The following is a 19,607-nucleotide window of genomic DNA, read 5'->3' on the forward strand; positions in this document are numbered from 1 at the left end:
ATGGCCACGTGGCCATGCATAGTTCAATAGAAATGGGTTAAGTTGAAATGTAAAAACTAGTTAGAATTAAGCCTGAGCCATTGGCCAAACAACTTGTAGTCAATATTAAGCCTCAGAGTGGATATTCAGGAACTGAAGAACAAGAGAGAAATCTCCAGTTACACCTCTCTCCTCCTTTTCTTGTTCTTTCTCCTCTTTTCCAGATTTCTTCTTCTATTTATATTCTCTGCCTGCCAGCCCTGCCTATCCTTTGTCCTGCCTCACTATTGGCCGTTCAGCTCTTTATTAAAACCATCAAGTGTTTTTGACAGGCAAAGAATCACAACCTCACAGAGTTAAACAAATCCATCATAAACAAAGGCAACATATCTTTACATCATTAAACAGATGTTCCACAACATAAACAAAAATGGCATACCTTAAAACAATATTCTACAACATTTCTCCCTTGTATAAATAGAAAATGAAAGGTTTTAACTGGGCGGTGGTGACGCACGCCTTTAATCCCAGTGCTCGGGAGGCAGAGGCAAGCAGAGCTCTGTGAGTTCGAGGCCAGACTGGCCTCTAGAGCTATTTCCAGGACAGGCTCTAAAGCTACAGAGACAGCTTGTCTCAAAAACCAAAAACAAAAGAAGAAAGGTTATAACTTAAACATAGTAAAACTGTATACAACAAAATAATTATCAAGTAAGAATTAATTAATATTCAGTCCATTCACATTTAGCAAATTCAGAGAAAATCCATCACCTGTCTTAGTGAATCCAAAATTATGTACCTGACCTATTTTCTTTCATAATTAAAGAAAACTAAAACTATAACTAGTCTTCAACTCCATCTAAGACCCCAGAAGGAATTAATATTACCTAAGTAAACAGGAAGTTTATTGCAAGTGACTTCCAAGACTTTAGAAATGACAGAGACGTATGGCTGCCTGGACTGTCACCCAGAGTTCCTCTGCAACATTGGGGTACCCATCTTCAGTCTACAGGCCTAGAGTATTTGCTTTTCAGCAAAACAAGAACTTTGAAGGACCATCCTGCTTTGTTTAACCAATTCAATAGTCTTTTTCCTGTGTGTCCTGCATGTCCAGTCTACATGCATATTTTCAGCAGTCAAAGACAAAAGCAGTTTCTTTGCCCAGTGACTAACCTTGTCACAATGAAAGTAAACTCCATAAGGAGTTTTTTCAATGCCCATCGTCCCTCAAGTAAATTGGCACTGCCAGGAGCAGATGTGTCTCGTTGTCATGAGAAACCTTAGGTTAGCAAAAAAATTTTAAATCACATATCTTTAGGTCACTGAAATGTTTGAAAACCATTTATCTATCTAAAATGTATCTCTGTATGATCTAGAAAACACGCCTAACATATCTACAAGTTTAATTGTTATAAATGACTACTAACCTATATTTCTTGATTATGATTACCCTAAATAGCTTATAATAATAGCTTTCAAAAACTAGAATTTTACCTTACATTTTTTAATGAACTGCATAGGTACAATACCTTAAACAAGAGTAGAAACATATATACAATGTGTTGTAACAAAAATATTGTATCAATATACAAAAATCCTTTAAGCAAGAATAGAAACACATATACAATGTAATAAAATTTACTTTGAATTTGTATCAGTATGCAATACTGATAGAGTTCACAGCAATGCAAAATATGAGATTAATAGTTGTGTTTTTATTCTTTATTCCTATATTCCCCTAGATATAACAATCATCCATGACCCACCAAATAACCAAAAGCCTCCAACAACCCAACTGGTGGGAATGTGGGTGCTGTTTTCTCTAGACTGCTTCCTGCTAAATGTGGATGAGGGCATTTTTAGGGTCCCTGAGAAAATTTGAGATAATGACCAAGTCCTGGGAAGACCGTCCGTAACCTTTGTTGATCACCTGTCAAGTTTCAAGCAGTCTCCCTTGATCAGACCAGATCATATCAACCTGCAATGAGTCCACAGCCTCTTGTTTCCTGTGAGAACAAAGGCAAAACTGCTTCTCCAAAGCCTTTCTGATTTTCATTTGACAGATACATTTTTTGACTTTTTTAAAGTTAAGGCATTCCTAAAGTATATAGACTGGTGTATTTCCACAGTCCCTCTCCGTTCCAGGCTCTTAGCAGCCGTCCTTTGCTTTTCTGCAATCAAAAAATTCAAAATCAATACAGTAGCATACAGAATCCAGACTTTATTTTTTCTTTCTATGATTGCCTATACCCATTTTCTTTCTTAAGCCTACACACTGTAAAACACACTGGAACTGTTCTTTTAATGTGCATCTTTTAGCCCTTGACCACACAAGCAAGCTTTAGGCTGTTAAGCTACAGCTGGATCCTCCGAATGCCCTGTAGCCTGGCTCTACCCACTCTCCGGTTGTGAAAGCCAAGCCCAAAGCTTGCTACCTCGTCAGAGGTGTGTGAGCAGAAGTGCATTCAACCACCCAGAGCTCTAGAATGCCGGTGCTTGCCTCTGGTGTTCTTACTTAGTTTTTGCTTCTATTTAGCATGAAAAGTGCTGTTTAAGTGCTCTGCTGTACAGCAGGGTTTCTCAAGGACAGCTTTCGCTGGCTCCACGTGGAAATTTAAGTCTCTGTGTTGTTGTTTGTTTATACTTCTAGTCCTTCCTTACTCTTTACTTCTTTACTCTTTTGGGGGCCGCCACCCAGCTCCCAAATGAATCACTCAGGCAGAGGGGCAGAGGCTTATTGTTACTTATAAATGCCGGGCCTCGGCTTGGCTTGTTTATAGCCAGCCTTTCTTAAATTTTCCCATCTATCTTTTGCCTCTGGGCTTTTTCCTTTTTTTTTTCTGTATATCTCACATCCAGTCTTACTCCGAGGCTGGCTGTGTGACTGGTCCCTAGCATCCTCTCTCCTTTCCTTGCTCCTTCTCTCTCCCAGACTTCTATTCCTCTGCCTGCCAGCCCCACCTATCCTTTCTCCTGCCTCATTATTGGCCATTCCACTGTTTATTAGACCAATCAGGTGTTTTAGACAGGCAAAGACTCACAGCTTCACAGAGTTAAGCAAATGCAGCATAAAAGCAACAACACATCTTTACATCCTTAAACAAATGTTCCACAGAATAAACAAAAGTAACACACCTTAATATTCTACAACAGGAGATGGTTCAGCAGTCCTTGCTCTCCTCTCTCTCTCTCCCTGGCTGTCCTGGAACTCACTATGCGGACCAGGCTGGCCTCAAACTCAGGGGTCCTCCTGCCTCTGCCTCCTAAGTGCTGTGATTCCAGTCATGTGCCACCATGCCTGGCTTCACTTTCTGCTTTTGTGTATACATACCATCCACTGAGCTCATTTAGCATTGCTCTTTTGCATATGGGACTGGATAGCCTATTAGTGCTCATCTCTATAGAAGACGGATGCTTTTCTAAACAGCCATTGTAAATAAATCTTTTTGTTTGTTTGATCTGAGACAGGGTCTCACTATGTAGCCCTGGCTGACATGGGACTCCCTATGTAGACCAGATTAGCCTCAAGCTTACAGAGATCTGTCTGCTTCTGCCTCCTGAGTGTTGAGATTAAAGGCATGTGCCACCATGCTCAGTGTGAATAAATTTTAAAAAATTAGTCAAAGTAAAAGTTACCAAGATTCAGGAATATGGTTACTTCTGGGGATGACCAAAACCAACAACTCAAAACAAAACAAGACAAAAAACCAGAAGTTTGTAGTTTAAATGGGAGAATTTAATGTGACTTATAACTTGTTAATTAATTTTTTTAAAATTCAGCTTTCCAAAGAACACTTACTCTTCAGACCAAGTCAAAATAAAAGTGAACTGTTTATCTATAACGTAATATTTGCTACAAACCAGTTTTTCTGCAATTGTGTCTAGTTCTTTGTCAAACACTAATATGATTTTAATAGACTCATAATTATGATTATATACATTTTATGCTAAATTTCCACAATCCTTGATGTGCATTTTGTAATGCATGCCTTCTATGCATGTACCAGGACAGTGGCAACTCTTGGGGACACAAGGAGAAATGAAAACCCAATGTCTGCCCTCAAGCAATGGCCCCACTGGGCTTGATAGTTCAGATAATCTCTGAATGTGAGGCTAGCCTGGTTTACAAAGTGAGTTCCAAGACAGCCAGATCTACAGAAATCCTTTATCGAAAAAACCATAATAATAATAATAATAATAATAATAATAATAATAATAACTCTCTGAATTTGGAGTTAGCTTGATCTACAGAATGAGTTCCAGGAGAGCCAGGTCTATGGATACCCTTTCTAAAAAAAAAAAAAAAATAATAAATAAATAAATAAATAAATGAAAGAAGCCGTGTCCCCATGTTATAGGTCACGTAATATCATTTCCATTTAACTTAGGGAACTGAGGCTCAGAGAGATTAAGCGAGGTGTCTGCAAACAGAGCTGGTACTGACTTAAGCCTTTGTCTGTTGGCCTGGGCTCTTAGCTAATGTAATTAGGCTCCTATGGTCTTTTCCCCCACTGTGTTGGGGTTCTAACCCAGGCCTTGTGTCTGTTAAGCATACTCTGAAGCACTGAGCCACACCCCAGTCCTTTCTTGGTTTTTGCTCTAAAGAAATATTCTCTGCCTCCTTAGCTTGTCTCTGCAGAATGCCCCCGAGCTAACATAGCTATGACTACATGGATCTGGTATTTAAATACAAGGCTAAAGTTCCATTAAAAAGAAAAGAAAAAAGATTGGGACGAGAGAGATGCTTCAGTGAATAAAAGCTCTTGTTTTTGCAGAGGTCCTGGGTTTGATTCCTAGTATCTAATGATGGATAGTTTACAACCATCTGTAACTCCAGTTCCAGGGGATTTGATACCCTCTTCTAACCTCAGACACCAAGCACACATGTGGTGCACATATATTACACATATAAGCCAAACACTCATAATACATAAAATAAAATTAATAATTCTAATTTTAAAAAAATATACAAAACCATTTCTCTGTTTTCTGGATCTTTACTTGCCAAAGTAGCTAGCTTGCAGCAGTCTCGGGTTATGTACATAGGTGTGTTTGTGGTCACACACATGGAAAAACAGGTCATGGGCTACATTCCAGGGACTCTGTGTAGGATTTACCCCTAAAGTCTGCCATTGTCTTTGACACCTCTTAGGTCATCAAGAAGAAGCTGGTGGGATCCGTGAAAGCCCTGCAGAAGCAGTATGTGTCTCTGGACACAGTGGTCACCAGTGAAGATGGAGATGCCAACACCATGTGCAGCGCGCTGGAGGCCGTGTTTATCCACGGCCTGCATGCCAAGCACATCCGTGCTGAGGCCGGGGGGAAGAGGAAGAAGCACACTCAACAGAAGCCTCTGCCTCAGCCTGTTTTCTGGCCCCTCCTGAAGGCCGTCACCCACAAGTGAGAAACCCTGGAGAGGGTTGGCGTCAGTGAGCTTCAGAGTGCAGGGCACGCAACTCTCTTGGGGGAGGCAAAGTCAGAAACCACAGTGTTGTAGTGTAGGCACTGTGAGGTAGGGCTGGAGACGGGCGGCCTCATTGGAAGGCTTATCTCCAGATCTGAGACGCTCTTCTCTCGTCTAGAGCCTGTGGCTGCTTCTCACCAGTACTGTCGACCTCTGACTACTCTGGGCTGAGTCGTGTGCTTGCTACTGAGTTGTGTGGCCTGAAAAGACTAAAATACTCTCTGGTCCTTTTAACAGGGAAAGTTTGCTGACCTTGCCTTTGAATGTTTGAGTTTCTATCTGCTAAACTTAGTTTTTAAAAATTTTATGTATATGAGTATTTCCCTATACACATGTCTACTCCATGTATGTGCCTGGTACAGGGCACACAGCCAGAGAAGGGTGTGCGGTCCCCTGGAACTGGAGCTAGAGATGGCCGAGCCACCATCTGGGTGCTAGGAGCCAAACCTGGGTCCCTGCAAAAGCAGCCATTTCTCCAGCTCCTGGTTCTGAACTTTATACTCATAATAAGTTGTGTCTGGCATTTAGCCAAGAAGCCAGAGAGTGACTGAATATTCACTCCAAGGCCCTGTCTTTGACCTTGCTCTTGACTGCTTAGGCTCTAAGTTGGTAGCTGGCATTGCCTCCATGGCATATGAAATGCCACCTTAGCCTGAAGATGCCGTGTCAGTCTCTGATTTGCATCTTCCTACCTGCTGCCACTACCCTGCCTTGGGTTTCTAGCTCTCTTCTGAGTAATAATGTTTTTTTTTTCCTTTTTTAAATTTATGTGTATTAGTGTGTGTCTGTGTATATATGCCGCATGCATGTGGGTGCCTAGGAAATCCAGAAGAGGTGATCAGATTCCCTGGAGCTGGAGTTATGAGTGCTTGCGAGCCAGGCAGTATATGTACTGGAAACTGAACTCCTCTGGAAGTGCAGCAAGTGCCATCTCTCCAGCCCCAGACAATGCTTTACAGCTGTCTCTCTGTATCTTGTTCAGTGTCTCCTTAGTTCAGTTAGCCAGTCAACATGTACTGGGCTGCAGTTAGTTGGAGCTTAGCCACTGAGTCCAGAGGATGGTGGGTGCACTCCTGCATAGGACACTGTGGTAGCAGGAGGGTTTATCTCAGACTGCAGCTTTGGGAACTGAGTTTGGTGCAGCTAGGGTCCACTCTAATGTGTACTACTGTGGTCAGCTCACTTCCCTGTGCAGAACCACTTAGCTCCCAAGCAGTTCACTAAGTCAAAGCCTTGAATGTTTGTCCGGCTAAGTTCTCCCAGGTGCTTTAGCTTAACAGCCAAGTAAAGGATCTTTTTCCCATATAGCCTGATCAGGTGACAGTCAAGGTCCCCTCTGTTGCCTGGCTTTGTGACCTGACCAACACCCTCCACCTGTTGTGATGGGAACTCTCCCAGTCCCCTGATAGGTCTGCTGCTTTTCTGCCCATTATGTCTTCTCTAATAGTCCATTGTGATGAAAGTTTGTCCATCTTTCTTTCTGGAAAGTCTTCAGGGCCTAACCCAGACAGTGCCCTTTCTAAGAAGCGAGGGCCCAACCTCCCACGCCACCAACAAAAGGACTGAACTCCATGTATTTCCTGTGGCGGCAGTAGCCTGGGGCTGAGAGCACACGCAAGGCCCTGGATTTATTCCCCAGGCATTAGGGGTTGGGAGCTTAGCAGATATGTCCTGGCTTAGTAGAGGACATCTGGTGGCCCAGCCATTCTGAATTCCATGAGTCGCTACCCTAGAATTTATTCTGTTTAAGTGTGTTTATGTTTGCAGTGCTTATCACTGGGTCTTGCTAAGCAGTGACTTAAAACCGTGTCTCTGAGATTCGATCTGCTCTGTCCCTCCCCAGACACATCATCTCAGAGTTGGAACACCTGGTCTTCATCAACACAGACGTAGGCCGCTGCCGGGCCTGGCTGCGGCTGGCCCTCAATGATGGTCTGATGGAGTGCTATCTGAAATTGCTCCTGCAGGAGCCTGCACGGTTGTGCGAGTACTATCAGCCCACAGCCCTGCTGCGAGATGCCGAAGAGGGCGAGTTCCTCCTGAGCTTCCTGCAAGGACTGACCTCCTTGTCCTTTGAACTCTCCTATAAGTCGGCCATCTTAAATGAATGGACACTCACCCCACTGTCTCTTTCTGGGCTTTGTCCGCTCTCTGAACTCGAACCTCTCACTACCTCTGGGGCAGAATTACAGCGGAAAGAGTCTCTGGATTCAATTTCCCATTCCTCGGGCTCTGAGGACATCGAAGTCCAACACTCTGGCCACAAGATCCGCAGGAACAGGAAGCTCACTGCCTCTTCCCTCAGCCTGGACACGGCCAGTTCATCCCAGCTGTCCTGCAGCCTAAACTCCGACAGCTGCCTGCTCCAAGAGAATGGCTCCAAGAGTCCCGACCATTCTGAGGAGCCCATGTCGTACGACTCAGATCTGGGCCCAGCAAATGCTGATGACTCTGACAGGTCTCTGCAAGAGTGAGTAACCCTCCAGCCATTGCTCTGCCTCTGTGCATGGGCTTGTCGCTGGGCACTGGTGGGGTGTAAAGAAGTCAGAGGAGACAGGGCTCTCACTGTAATTGAGGAATAGCTCAGGGAGGAGATCGGATTGCTTTGGTTTTTTGAAATGTCTTCCCTCTGTAGTCCAGGCTACAGTACCAGGTACTCCTGAGTGCTGGCATTAGAGGTGTGAGCCACCACTCCCAGCTAGAGAGTAGATTTAGAACTCAAGAGTTGCACTTTGACCTTTCTGAGCTGCATATAAAATATGTCTTTTTCATCTCGAGGGAATAACAGTTCCCTCTAAATGCTGATAGTTCAGAGTGATAGACAACTTCAGCAAATACAGTGGAGTGTGTGGGCTGCGGCCTCCAGGACACCTGGCAGACACAGAACCTGAGACAAATGGGACGCGTGAGTGTGCAGAGCGCGTGAGTGTGCAGAGCGCGTGAGTGTGCAGAACGCGTGAGTGTGCAGAGCGGGTGAGTGTGCAGAGCGCGTGAGTGTGCAGAGCGCGTGAGTGTGCAGAGCGCGTGAGTGTGCAGAGCGCGTGAGTGTGCAGAGCACGGAGAAGACTGTCCTCACTCACTCCGCCAAAGTGCTAGACAAGCTGTGTGCCGCTGAGCTGCACTGCCAGCCCTAGCAGGCCCTCTTCACCCCCACACCCCACGCAGGGCAGGGAGTCACACCAGGCCTTACACGAGCTAGGCAAGCTCTCTACCCCTGAACTACACAGGGTTTCATTTAGTTTTGTTTATTTTTGTGAGTCAGAGTCTCATACTGTAGCCCAGGCTGGCCTTGAACTCTGCTTCTACCTCCTGAGTGCATCTGTAACAGAAACATTGTTTTTACTTTATTATTTTTTAAGTTTTCTTCCTGTTTCTTCCATGGCCTACAAAAGGTAGTACTCGTGTGTTGCTGGTGTGTCAGAGCCTCTTCCTTCTCCTCTTATGTCTGTTGTTCCACTCAGTGGGCATTGAGTTCCGTCAGCCTCCAGAAGCTGGTTTGCAGTTTCCAGAAATACTGTCTACTAACACTCCACCAGGAATGTCCCCATGATCTCTTAGTCTCACCAATGGAAAGTACTGTCAAGGTTACGGGTATTAGTGACTTTCTGTTGCATTCAAGTCTGTGTTCCATCAACTGTCTAGGACCTTTTCACTACTACTGTACACCCTACAGCCTTGGTTCAGGCCCTTCCAGGTTGCCACCTGGCATAGGATCGGCTCAGACCCAGTGATATGTGGGCAGGGCTCACAAAGACCTGGTGTCTAGGCCTGCTCCACAATTTGCAAGTCAAGTAACATAAGTCAAATTGCTGACTCTTTCTGGACTGTTTCTCCATCTTTAAAACAGAGATTTCTCATAGAGTGGTCTGAGCCAAATCATTGCCTGTGTAGTAAACGTACGCAAGGAGGTGCAGTAAAAACCCTGCCGTCACGATCGCTCCCTGGTCAGGGGAAGGTTTCTATTGTAAATAATAGACAATACCAAGAGGCATCTGAAAGAAATCAGAGCAGAGAGAGAAAGCAATCAACTGAACATGGCAGCAGACTGGACATGGCCAGGGCTATCTGTGAGAGAAGGGAGAACAGCCAGAGACAGAAAGCAGAGAGAGGGTAGTGAGAATAGCAGCAGCAGAGGGGAAGCCTTGCCCTTAGAGCGGACAAATGGGCATCTGGGAGGAGGAAAACCTGGGCGGGTGAGAAGTGGAATGTATGGTGTGTGCTTGTGATCCTGAGGGAGCCTGCAGGCCAGTATGTGCTTTGCTCTGCTACTACAGGTTTATGTCAATGGATCTGTATGTCCTTTCTGCCAGAGGTAAGGGAAATGACTCCTTTTGGTAGATGGGAACTGGGTTTACAAGTTGCTAAGGAATGCTGGCTTTTTTTTTCTTTTTTTGGAGACAGGATTTCTCTGTGTAGCTTTGGAGCCTGTCCTGGAACTCTGTACACCGGGCTCACCTCAAACTCACAGAGATCCACCTATCTCTGCCTCCCAAGTGCTGGGATTAAAGGTGTACACCACCAATGCCCAGCGTGCTAACTTTTTTCTAACTACCAGAAGTCCTCCCATATTCTAGGTTGAGCTCATTTCTGGGCTACCTTTTAGAGTTTGTGGGATTAGAGTTTTCTTTAGACATGGCAGTCAGTTGCTCATGTGAAAATGGTAAGACTCCAGAGGTAGAGTAGATTCCATGAGATAGCAATTTCAGATGTCAGATGAGGAGTTTAGGTTGAGCACATTGGGGAGAAACCCCAAGGAGCCGTCTCTGCCTTGAGAAATGCTGGGGTGGGGGTGATATAATGTCACTTAGGCTAGCTTACCTCTCTTGGGCCTTCTCTTTGTCATGCACCTTGCCTTTATCTCATGAGTCTCAAGACTGGAAAGTTCCAGCACAAGGTCTTTGAGTCAGTGGCTATCCACCCTGTCTGGGAATCATTGACGTGGTTCTTCTGGGGAAACTCTGAAAGAACCGAGGGTCAGGATGTATAGATAAGCACCAGGCAATGATGTGAGTAGCTGGAGCCTTGACCATACAGAGGCAATGCAGGGTCAGTGCTGTCATTCTCAGAGCCAGGCCTCAGTTACCCTCTGGGGGAGGGGAGTATGCTACACCCTCATGTAGAGGTCAGAGGGCAACTTTTAGCAGTTAATTCTTTCCTTCCACCGTGTGAGTTCAGCAGATCAAAATCAGGTCCTCAGGCTTCACAGTAGGTGCCTCTGCTTGCTGAGCTGTCTCCCCGGCCCAGCGTTTTTCTTTTTAAAGATGGGGTCTTACCATGTATCCTAGGCTGGCCCTGAACTCTTGATCTGCCAGAGCTGGGTTCACAGAAAAGCACCACCACACTTGGCGTGATGTTAGCCTATAAGCTGCAGGGATTAGCATTTCTAGATCCTCAGCAGTACTTCAGTTGAGTTTGTTCTTTATGATACTTGAATATTTAAGTTAATTAGGCATAAATATCCTGTCCTTAATGTTTCAGCTCTTAAAACAAAGGTTGAACAAAGTACAAAACATGACTTCAAAATAAACCTTTCTCATTTTCTCTAAGGGTTCTGTTTGCAGAGAGTAAACTGTGGCTTGCCCTGTGGGCAGAGGGCTGAATGTTCTTTGGGTCTGGACTATGATTATGGAGGGTTGTGGACTCAGGCGCTGGAATGCTTGGGCTGTCCAAGCCTTCTGTTTCCTTGGTGTTGACCGTCCCCTCTGACTAGTGCTGTCTTTCCACTGCAAACTTTGTCAACGTTTGTCAGATGTCATTTTCTAAAGGAAGTGACTTGGCGTTGGCGTTCACTCTGCGCTTTCTTCAGTGGCCCTTACTTTAGAGTGAAACAGAGCCACCCACGTTCCAGCAGCATGAGGGTCTGCATGGTCAGAGAGTCCAAACCCTGCCTGGCTCGGCAGAACCTCTGTGAACACACATATACAGATGCACAGACAGGAGGCTGGGGAGAAGTTTGGCTGGAAAAGTACTCATCTTATCTGAACTGGGTCCCCAGAACCCATGTTGAACAATATGGGAGTGGTGGTGCCTGTCTGTAACCCCAGTTTTCTGAAGGTGGAGCCAGGTGGATCCCTGGAGCTCACTGCCAGCCAGCAAACTTACTAGGCTAGCTGCAGGCCCATGAGAGACCCTGCCTCAAAAACACAAGGTAGATGATGCATGAGGAATGATAACTGAGGGTGTCCTCGAGCCTGCACACGCTTGTACCTGCACATACATGATCTCAGTATCTCTCTCTATCTCACACCAGAAAAGGGCGGGAGAGAAGAACCCAGCATTTTCCACTCCCTAGAAGTAACACTCTTAGATTTTCCTTGAATTTTTTTCTTTTATTTATTTATTTATTTATTTTATTTTTCAAGATAGGGTTTCTCTGTAGCTTTGGAGCCTGTCCTGAAGCTAGCTCTTGTAGACCAGGCTGACCTCGAACTCACAGAGATCCCCTACCTGGAGTGCTGGGATTAAAGGCGTGCACCAGCACCACCTGGCAGTTTTTTTCTTTTGGGCAGGAGAGACGGTGCTGGGAGCTGAACCTAGAGTTCATTTACTCTGGGCAAACTCTACCACTGAGGTGTCCCTAACTTTCCTGGTCTCATTGTGTAGCTCTTGCTCTCCTGCAATTCACTGTATGGACAAGGCAAGCCTCTAACTCACAGAGATCTGCCTGCCTCTGCCTCCCAAGTGCTGGGATTAAAAACATGCACCATTATGCTCAACCATTTTTGAAACAAGGTCTCCCTAGGCTGTCCATGAACTCACTGTGAAGTTCAGGCTGGTCTGAATTTAGGATTCTCCTGCCTGGGCAGTGTCAGAAGAATTACAGGTATGAGCCACTGTCTGCACTTTTTGATTTTGTTTGTTTGTTTGTTTGTTTCTGAGGTAGCAGATAACATCTCACTTTGTAGCAGTGGTTGTACTTGGAACTCATTAGGTAGACCAGGCCTTGAGCTCAGAGAAGTTTGTCTCTGCCTGTCTAGTGTTGGAATCAAAGGCCTTGAGCCACCACACCTGGCTTGAAGTTGTCCCTTCAGTATTAAAAAATAATTTCATTTTGGCATTTTCATACAAGCATATGTTTTTGATCACACCCTCTTCTATTACGCCCTCTTACTTATCCTTTTTCCCTGGTTTTCTTCCTTTTCCCATACAGCATCCCTGTGATTTTTCTCTCTCTGTTTTCACTGTCTTTTTTTTAAAAAAAATTATTTATTTATTATGCATACAATATTCTGTTTTGCGTGTATGCCTGCAGGCCAGAAGAGGGCACCAGACCTCATTACAAATGGTTGTGAGCCACCATGTGGTTGCTGGGAATTGAACTCAGGACCTTTGGAAGAGCAGGCAATGCTCTTAACCGCTGAGCCATCTCTCCAGCCCCTTCACTGTCTTTTTTTAAACCTAGATCCTACATGTGGGTGAACATATACAACGCACGCCTTCCTGAGTCTTAGTTCTCTTACCACGATTGCCTCGGTCCCATCCATTCTCCCGTTCCTGTGCAGTTTCCCTCTAGTTTGCAGCTGTGTGCCTACCACGTTTTTCTTACCCAGCCATCTGCGGGTGAGCAGCTGGGCTGCCTCTGTGATGAGCCATTGTCACACTAGTGTGGCTGGTGGGATATAATTGTTCTCTTTTTGCTTTTTTGAGGAACCCCCCATACTGATTTTCACAGTTCTAGACTAATGCTGTATAATATAAAGGTTCATTTCCCCCTCCCATCTGCTGCTTATTTATTTTTTTTACTCTTTTTATATTTATGTTTTGCCTAAATGTCTGTATACCACATGTGTGCAGTACCTGTGGAGGCCAGAAGAGGGCACCAGATCCCCTGGGTCTAGAGTAATAGGCATTTGTGAGCCACCATGTAGGTGATAGGAATCAAACCCTGGACTCAGCAAGAGCAGCCAGTGCTCTTAACTGCTGAGCTGTCTTTTTACCTCTCACCTGTCTTTCTTATGAAGATAAGATAATCACTTTTACACGTCATAAAATTCACCGTTTTTTTTTTTTTCCTTTCAGATTTTTGAGATAGGATCTTGTTATGTAGCCTGACATGGAACTCACTGTGTAGACCAGACTAACCTCACACTCATCACAATCCTCCTGCCTCTGCTTTAGTGCTGTAGTTACAGAAATGAGCCAAAATGCCCAGTTGCAAGGTCATTACTTTGTAGCTCAAGACCATTTTTATTGTCATGGAAGGAAAAGCAGTGAGTTCCCATTTGCTCTGTTCTTGCCTGTTCTGGACGTTTATACAAACAGAACCTTGTACTGTGTGGCCTTTTGTAGCTGGTTCCTTGTACTTAGTTAATTTTCAGGATTCATCCACACCATGGCATGCATCATGTCTGAATACTTTCCCATTTGGTGTGTGTGCCCCCGTTTGTCATGCTCCTGTTAACAGACTGCTCTCCAGCTTTAACTCTGAAGGTAATGGTGCTGAGCAGATAGTGGTGAGCCGTCGTGTCCAGACTTCGGCTGGACATGTTTTGATTCTCTTAGAGAAGAGTTGCTGGGCCACATGGAACTCTGAGGAGCTACCAAACTGCTTCTATAGCAACGGTACCATTTTATATTCTTACTATTAACATACAAGAGCTAATTTCTTAGCTGGAAGTGAGAGCAGCAGAAGCAGGAGACTTAGAAGTTCAAGGCCAACCTTGGCTAAATAGCAAGTTTGAGATTCTGTCCACAAAAAATAAATTTTAAAAAGTCAATTTCCCCAAATTTTTATCAGCATTTGTTGTTTTTATTGTGGCCATCCTAGTGAGTATAAAGTAGTGCATCCGCACATCCTCACGGCTGTTTTGCATTTCCCTGGTGGCCAGTGGTGCCCAGCGCCTTACCATGTACTTACTGAGGATATCTTCACAGAAGTATTTTCGATCTCTTTGTTCATTTTAGCTTCAGTTATTTGTCATTTTATTGCTGGGTTGTAGGAATTTTTGTTCTGAGAGGCCGCTTGTTTGTTTCCCAGCCGCCTGGCAGCTCAGATCTGAAATAATCACACAGAACCATATTATTTAAATCACTGCTTGGCCCATTAGCTCTAGCTTCTTATTGGCTAACTCTTACATCTTAATTTAACCCATTTTTAGTAATCTGTGTATCTCCACGTGGCTGTGGCTTACTGGGTAAAGTTCCCAGCATCTGTCTCCGGCGGGGCTACATGGCTCCACCTCCTTTCTCCCAGCATTCAGCTTAGTTCCCCTTACCCCTCCCCCACCTGCCTAGCTCTTTCTGCCGTGCTATAGGTCTGAAGCAGTTTCTTTATTCACCAATGGTATTCACAGCATACAGAGGGGACTCCCATATTACCTCCCCTTTTCTGTTTAAATAAAAAGAAGGTTATAACTTTAACATAGTAAAATTACATACAACAAAACAGGTGTCAAGCAAGAATTACAGTTATGATATTTATACCTACTTTATATTTTTATTATATCTAAGGAAAACTATAAATTCTTCAACTCCATCGAAGACTCCAAAAGGATATATTACCTAAGTTAATAGAAAGTACATTATAAGCAACTTCCAAAACTCTAAAAATGACAGAGACATCTTGCTGAATGGACAGTCACCCAAAGTTCTTCTGTAACATTGGGGCATCCATCTTTAGCCTACAGGCCGATAATATTCAGCAGACTTTTCTGTGAAGCAGGAAGTTTCAAAGATAGTTCTGCCTATATTGGCAGTTTGTCAGTCACTTTCTTCTGTGTCCTGCCGAATGTCTGGCAGACTCTTATGAAGCAGGAACCCTAAAGGACAGTCTCACCTTTAGGCAAGTTCAGCAGTCATTTCTCTGTGGGTCCTGCATATCTAGTTCATACAGCATAACTTCGAGCAGTCCAGGCAAGAGCAGTTTCTTGCCCAAATGGCTAGCTAAATCTATAAGGAGCCTCTTCGATGTCCATCTTCCTCTTGAAGTAATTGGTGCTGCCAGGAGCAGATGCGTCTCACTGTCATGAAAAGCCCTAAATTCTTGAAACACTTTAAATGTCATATTCTGTAGTCTTTGAAAGATTTGAAGAGTCCCTATCCATCTGAAATACATCTCTGTACAACTAGAAAATCTAACATGACTACAAGTTTGACTATTATAGATATTCTCTACCTATATTTCTTAATATTTCTTAATTATACATTACATTTTTAAATGAACTGCATAATTACAATACCTTAATCAAGAGCAGAAATATATATACACAGTATAACAAAATTGACCTTAAACTTTGTATCAGTAAACCAAAATCCATACCAATGCAAATCTTTATAGAATATCCCCCTTTGAATGTCAACAAGCATTTATAGACAATATCAACAAATTTTGATATATTCTGAGTATTGGATGGTACAAGTCTTTCCCCTTATTGTCATTTCTGTCTTTCTTCCCCTCAGGATGGCAATCAAATCCAGGACTTTACATATAATAGCAAGTGTTCTACCACTCTGAGCTGTGCATCCCAGCCCTCCATCTCTCTTTCTTCTCCTTTATTGTGTGTGTGTTACTGTTGTGGTGGTGGTGGTGGTGTTTTTAGACAGGGTTTCACTTTGTAGATTGGAACTTACTGTGTAGCCCAGGCTGATCTCAACATTCATAGTCTTCCAGTTTTAGCCTTCCAAGTTCTGAAATTCAGGTGTGTACCACCCCACGGAAGCTGGCGTCACTTTTGTGTTGTGTGTTGTTGTTGTTGTTGTTGTTGTTGGTGTTGTTGTTTGTTGTTTTGAGACAGGGTTCTCTGTGTAGCCCTGGCTGTCCTGGAACTCACTCTGTTAGACCAGGCTGACCTCAAACTCAGAGATCCATCTGCCCTCTGCCTCCTGAGTGCTGGGGATCAAGGCGTGCACCACCCACCCGCCCAGCCACTTTGTGGATAGTATTTTTATGAATCATGAAAGTTTGATTTTTGTCAGGCATGGCAGTGCCTGCTTACAATCCTGTCACTCAGAGAGCTGAAGCAGAAGAATCAGACTGAGTTACCTTGGAAAGACCCTGTCTCGCACAGGTTTTTAGTTTTGATGAAGCCCGGTTTATTATTTTGACCGATTGCTTCTGGTTGAGATGTGACATCTGAGAATTACCTAACTCAAAGACACACTTATATCTATATTTTTTGTAAGAGTTTCATAGCTTCAGCTCTTACGTTGAGGTAAGTTTATAAGTGGTGGGGCTAGGTTTCCAACTTTATTCTTTTCCTTGATTGGCTCCTTTTCACAGCACCGTTTGTTGCAAAGACTGTTCTCTTCGCCCCCTGGAATGCGCTGGCGTCCGTGTGAAAATGTGGCTGTAATGGCTTGGTTTGGTGACACCTGCTGACTCTGTTGTCTTGGAATGTCAGTGGGATTGGCATGGGGTAGGCGAGAGCAGAGCTCTGGTGAACAGTCAAGTGCTTTGCATCCCAAGATCATTTCATCAACCCAAACTGAGGGGCACTTACCCCATCTAAGCTGGGGGTGAACTCAGGCCATCTTTGCACTACAGGCAGCCTTGTTGCCTTCTGAACCAGCATTGATCCGTAGTGTGCTTGTTCTGTAAGTGAAAGAGGAAATACCAATAGTTTATTTTAAAAACTTAACTTGGATTCCCAGAAGCCTAGGAGAGGGAGGAGCAGTCACTAGCCAGGGCACATTCCAGAAGGCCCAGAAGTATATGTGAGTGCAAAGGCAGTAATGTTGGCTCTCTGTGGTCCCTCAGAGGGGACAAGGGGCAGTAACCTCAGACATCAGTAAGTTACACCCTGTGTGCTTGTGCACACCCTTCCACACCATGTGGGAAATCACCGAGCTCCAGCAGAGGTTTTGGGGACGTGAAGCTTCTCTATATCTAGGAAATTTTTGAGGGCCTTTGTACCTCACTGTAGCCCTGGTGCCCCGTGACTGTCCTCTGGGCAAAGTACGTCCTCGCTTCTCCTGTCCCCCCTCTCTCAGAGAGCAGACTCTCAGTGCCTCAGCTCTTAGCCATCGAGGAGCCCCACGCTGAGGCTCCACCACAGGTGACAGGGGAGCCATTGTCCACACCCACATGACCCATCCAGATTCTGCAGACCCACACTGTTCAGTTTGGACTCAGCTCCTACTTGATCTAGTTCTCATTTCTGCCATGTGAATTGTGCCACCTGAGATGGGCCCCACAATCTCACCAGCCACCCACTGTGGCCCCATGTCCCTGGTGTCAGTGAGGAGCACCAAGGAGGAGCCTTGTGTGGGGATGCTGAGGAAGGGGAGTTGGGTAGTTAGAGTGTTGTTTGGTTTGGTTTTAAAATAATAAGCAGCTTTCTATTCTTACCACTGCTCCAGTAGCCGTGGACATCCTAGCCACCAACTTGTCACACAGGTTTGTTTGTTTGTTTAAAAACTTCTAGGGTATTGTCAGAATTCAGCAAAGCCCAGGTAAACTCTGTGCCGAGCAGCGGACCAAGCCAAGAGACAGAGACCGCCACCACGCTCCAGAACCACCGCTGTCCCATCCACAGCCTAGCTACACAGCTGCGCTCTGAGGGGCCTGCAGAGCTTCCTGCCCATGTTCCCTCTGGGACCCAAAGTGGTGGCTACAGCATCAGCTGCTTCCCCAGGAGTACCCCAGATGTGCAGCCTGGGCACTGCCCAAGCTGCCCCTGCAGAGAGCTCTTCAGACCAGCCGCCTTCTAGTCCCGTGGGCCCAACAGCTGGCCAAGGGAGTGGTCAGCCGGCCCTGGAATGTGATGGGTTTGGACCGAAGCTTGTGGTTTCCTCTCCTACCAGTCTGGTGAGTGTCAAGGCTGTTCAGGGGAGTCTTGGAAATGATTCAAAGCTGAAGTTTCCCCATCCGGTGACCCAGAGTGGTTCTGCCATCTCGTTAGCGTCCCTGTCCTGACTGGGGCAGTATTATCAGCATGGTGGGGTGAGCTGAACGTGTCCTTGGTGTGTCAGTAGAGAGGAGCCGGCATTGCACTGATGGATTCCCATAAACGTCTCTTCTTGTCTTCACACCCCAGTCCTTCTCATACCACACTCTGCTTGGATTTTGTTGTTTTTGGTTTTTATTGTTTTTTGGCAGGCACCACAACACTGTTCACCATCTGTTCTCAAGGCTGCCACGTTCACATCTGGGAGTGACTCCCACGTTTACACTCTTGGAGAAGCCATTTCACCTGCCTATGCCTTGGTTTTCTTTTACTACTTAAAATTAAATTTTTATAAGATTCTGAATATACTGAAATACCCTCTAAAAAAATACTCATTTATCACATGGCCCAGGTCGTGAACTTTGTGGTCAAATGTGGCAGTCACTAAACCGACAGTGGCCGTTAGGCACTCAGATGGGTCCTGACCATATGGCTATGGTTATGCATAGATCTATAATCATGGTTATGCATAGATCTATAATCTCAGTGCTTTGAGGTGGAAGCAGGAAGGTCTTGAATTTAAGGCTGCATAGTGAGATACTGTTTCTAAAAAAAGAAAGGAAAATGTGGCCAGTCTAGATTGAGACGTGCGTGTAAAATAAGCACTGTTACACTGACCTATTGGGTGTAATTCACACACCACATAGGAGTGTAATTCAGTGATTTTTGGTTTACTTATGATTGTAGAGCTCACTACTATGTAATTTTAGAACATTTTCGTCACCCATTTAAAGAAACTTTATTAACGGTTATTCCCCTCAACCTCAGACAATCACTGTTTGGTCTCCATAGATTTATCTGTTCTGGAAATTTCATATAAATGGGAGATAACATGTTTTTTGTGATTGACTCTCAGCTGTTTGTATATGTGCACATGTAATGTGTGCTACATCCATCATTTTATACACGGGTGCTGAGGATCCTAAATTAGGTCCTCATGTTTGTGTGGCAAGCATTTTACTGACTAAGCCATCTTCCCATGCCCCTAAGCATGATATTTTAAGAATTAATTCAGTTAAATATGATGGCTCATGTCTGTTAGCCTAGCACACAGGAGGCAGAGGCAGGAAGAGCATGAGGCCAAATTAGTCTGCATAAGAAGACCCTATTTCAAAAATAAACCAATAACAATGTTTGCCCATGTTATAGCATGTATCAGTTCTTCATCCCTGTTTCTGCTGAGTAATAAATACTCCATGATGTTTCCCAGTGTGTGACTAAGTATGTGATATGTTATGTGTTGTTGGGCCTTTGGGTTATTAATACTTCTTGGATGCTACAGA

The 19,607-nt window shown here is 44.6% G+C and overlaps 1 protein-coding gene across 1 annotated transcript in view; it reads left to right on the forward strand.

The window, feature by feature from the left end:
- Plekhm1 (pleckstrin homology and RUN domain containing M1) overlaps positions 1 to 19,607 on the forward strand; it is a 52,682-nt gene that overhangs the window by 11,597 nt on the left and 21,478 nt on the right. Inside the window, 4 exon segments of the mRNA XM_038327933.1 lie at positions 5,129 to 5,376; positions 7,284 to 7,910; positions 17,803 to 18,030; positions 18,032 to 18,185. Of these exon segments, the coding sequence (XP_038183861.1) occupies positions 5,129 to 5,376; positions 7,284 to 7,910; positions 17,803 to 18,030; positions 18,032 to 18,185 (1,257 nt within the window).

Source organism: Arvicola amphibius, chromosome 4 (assembly GCF_903992535.2).
Source record: "Arvicola amphibius chromosome 4, mArvAmp1.2, whole genome shotgun sequence".
In the NCBI taxonomy this organism is placed as follows: domain Eukaryota; kingdom Metazoa; phylum Chordata; class Mammalia; order Rodentia; family Cricetidae; genus Arvicola; species Arvicola amphibius.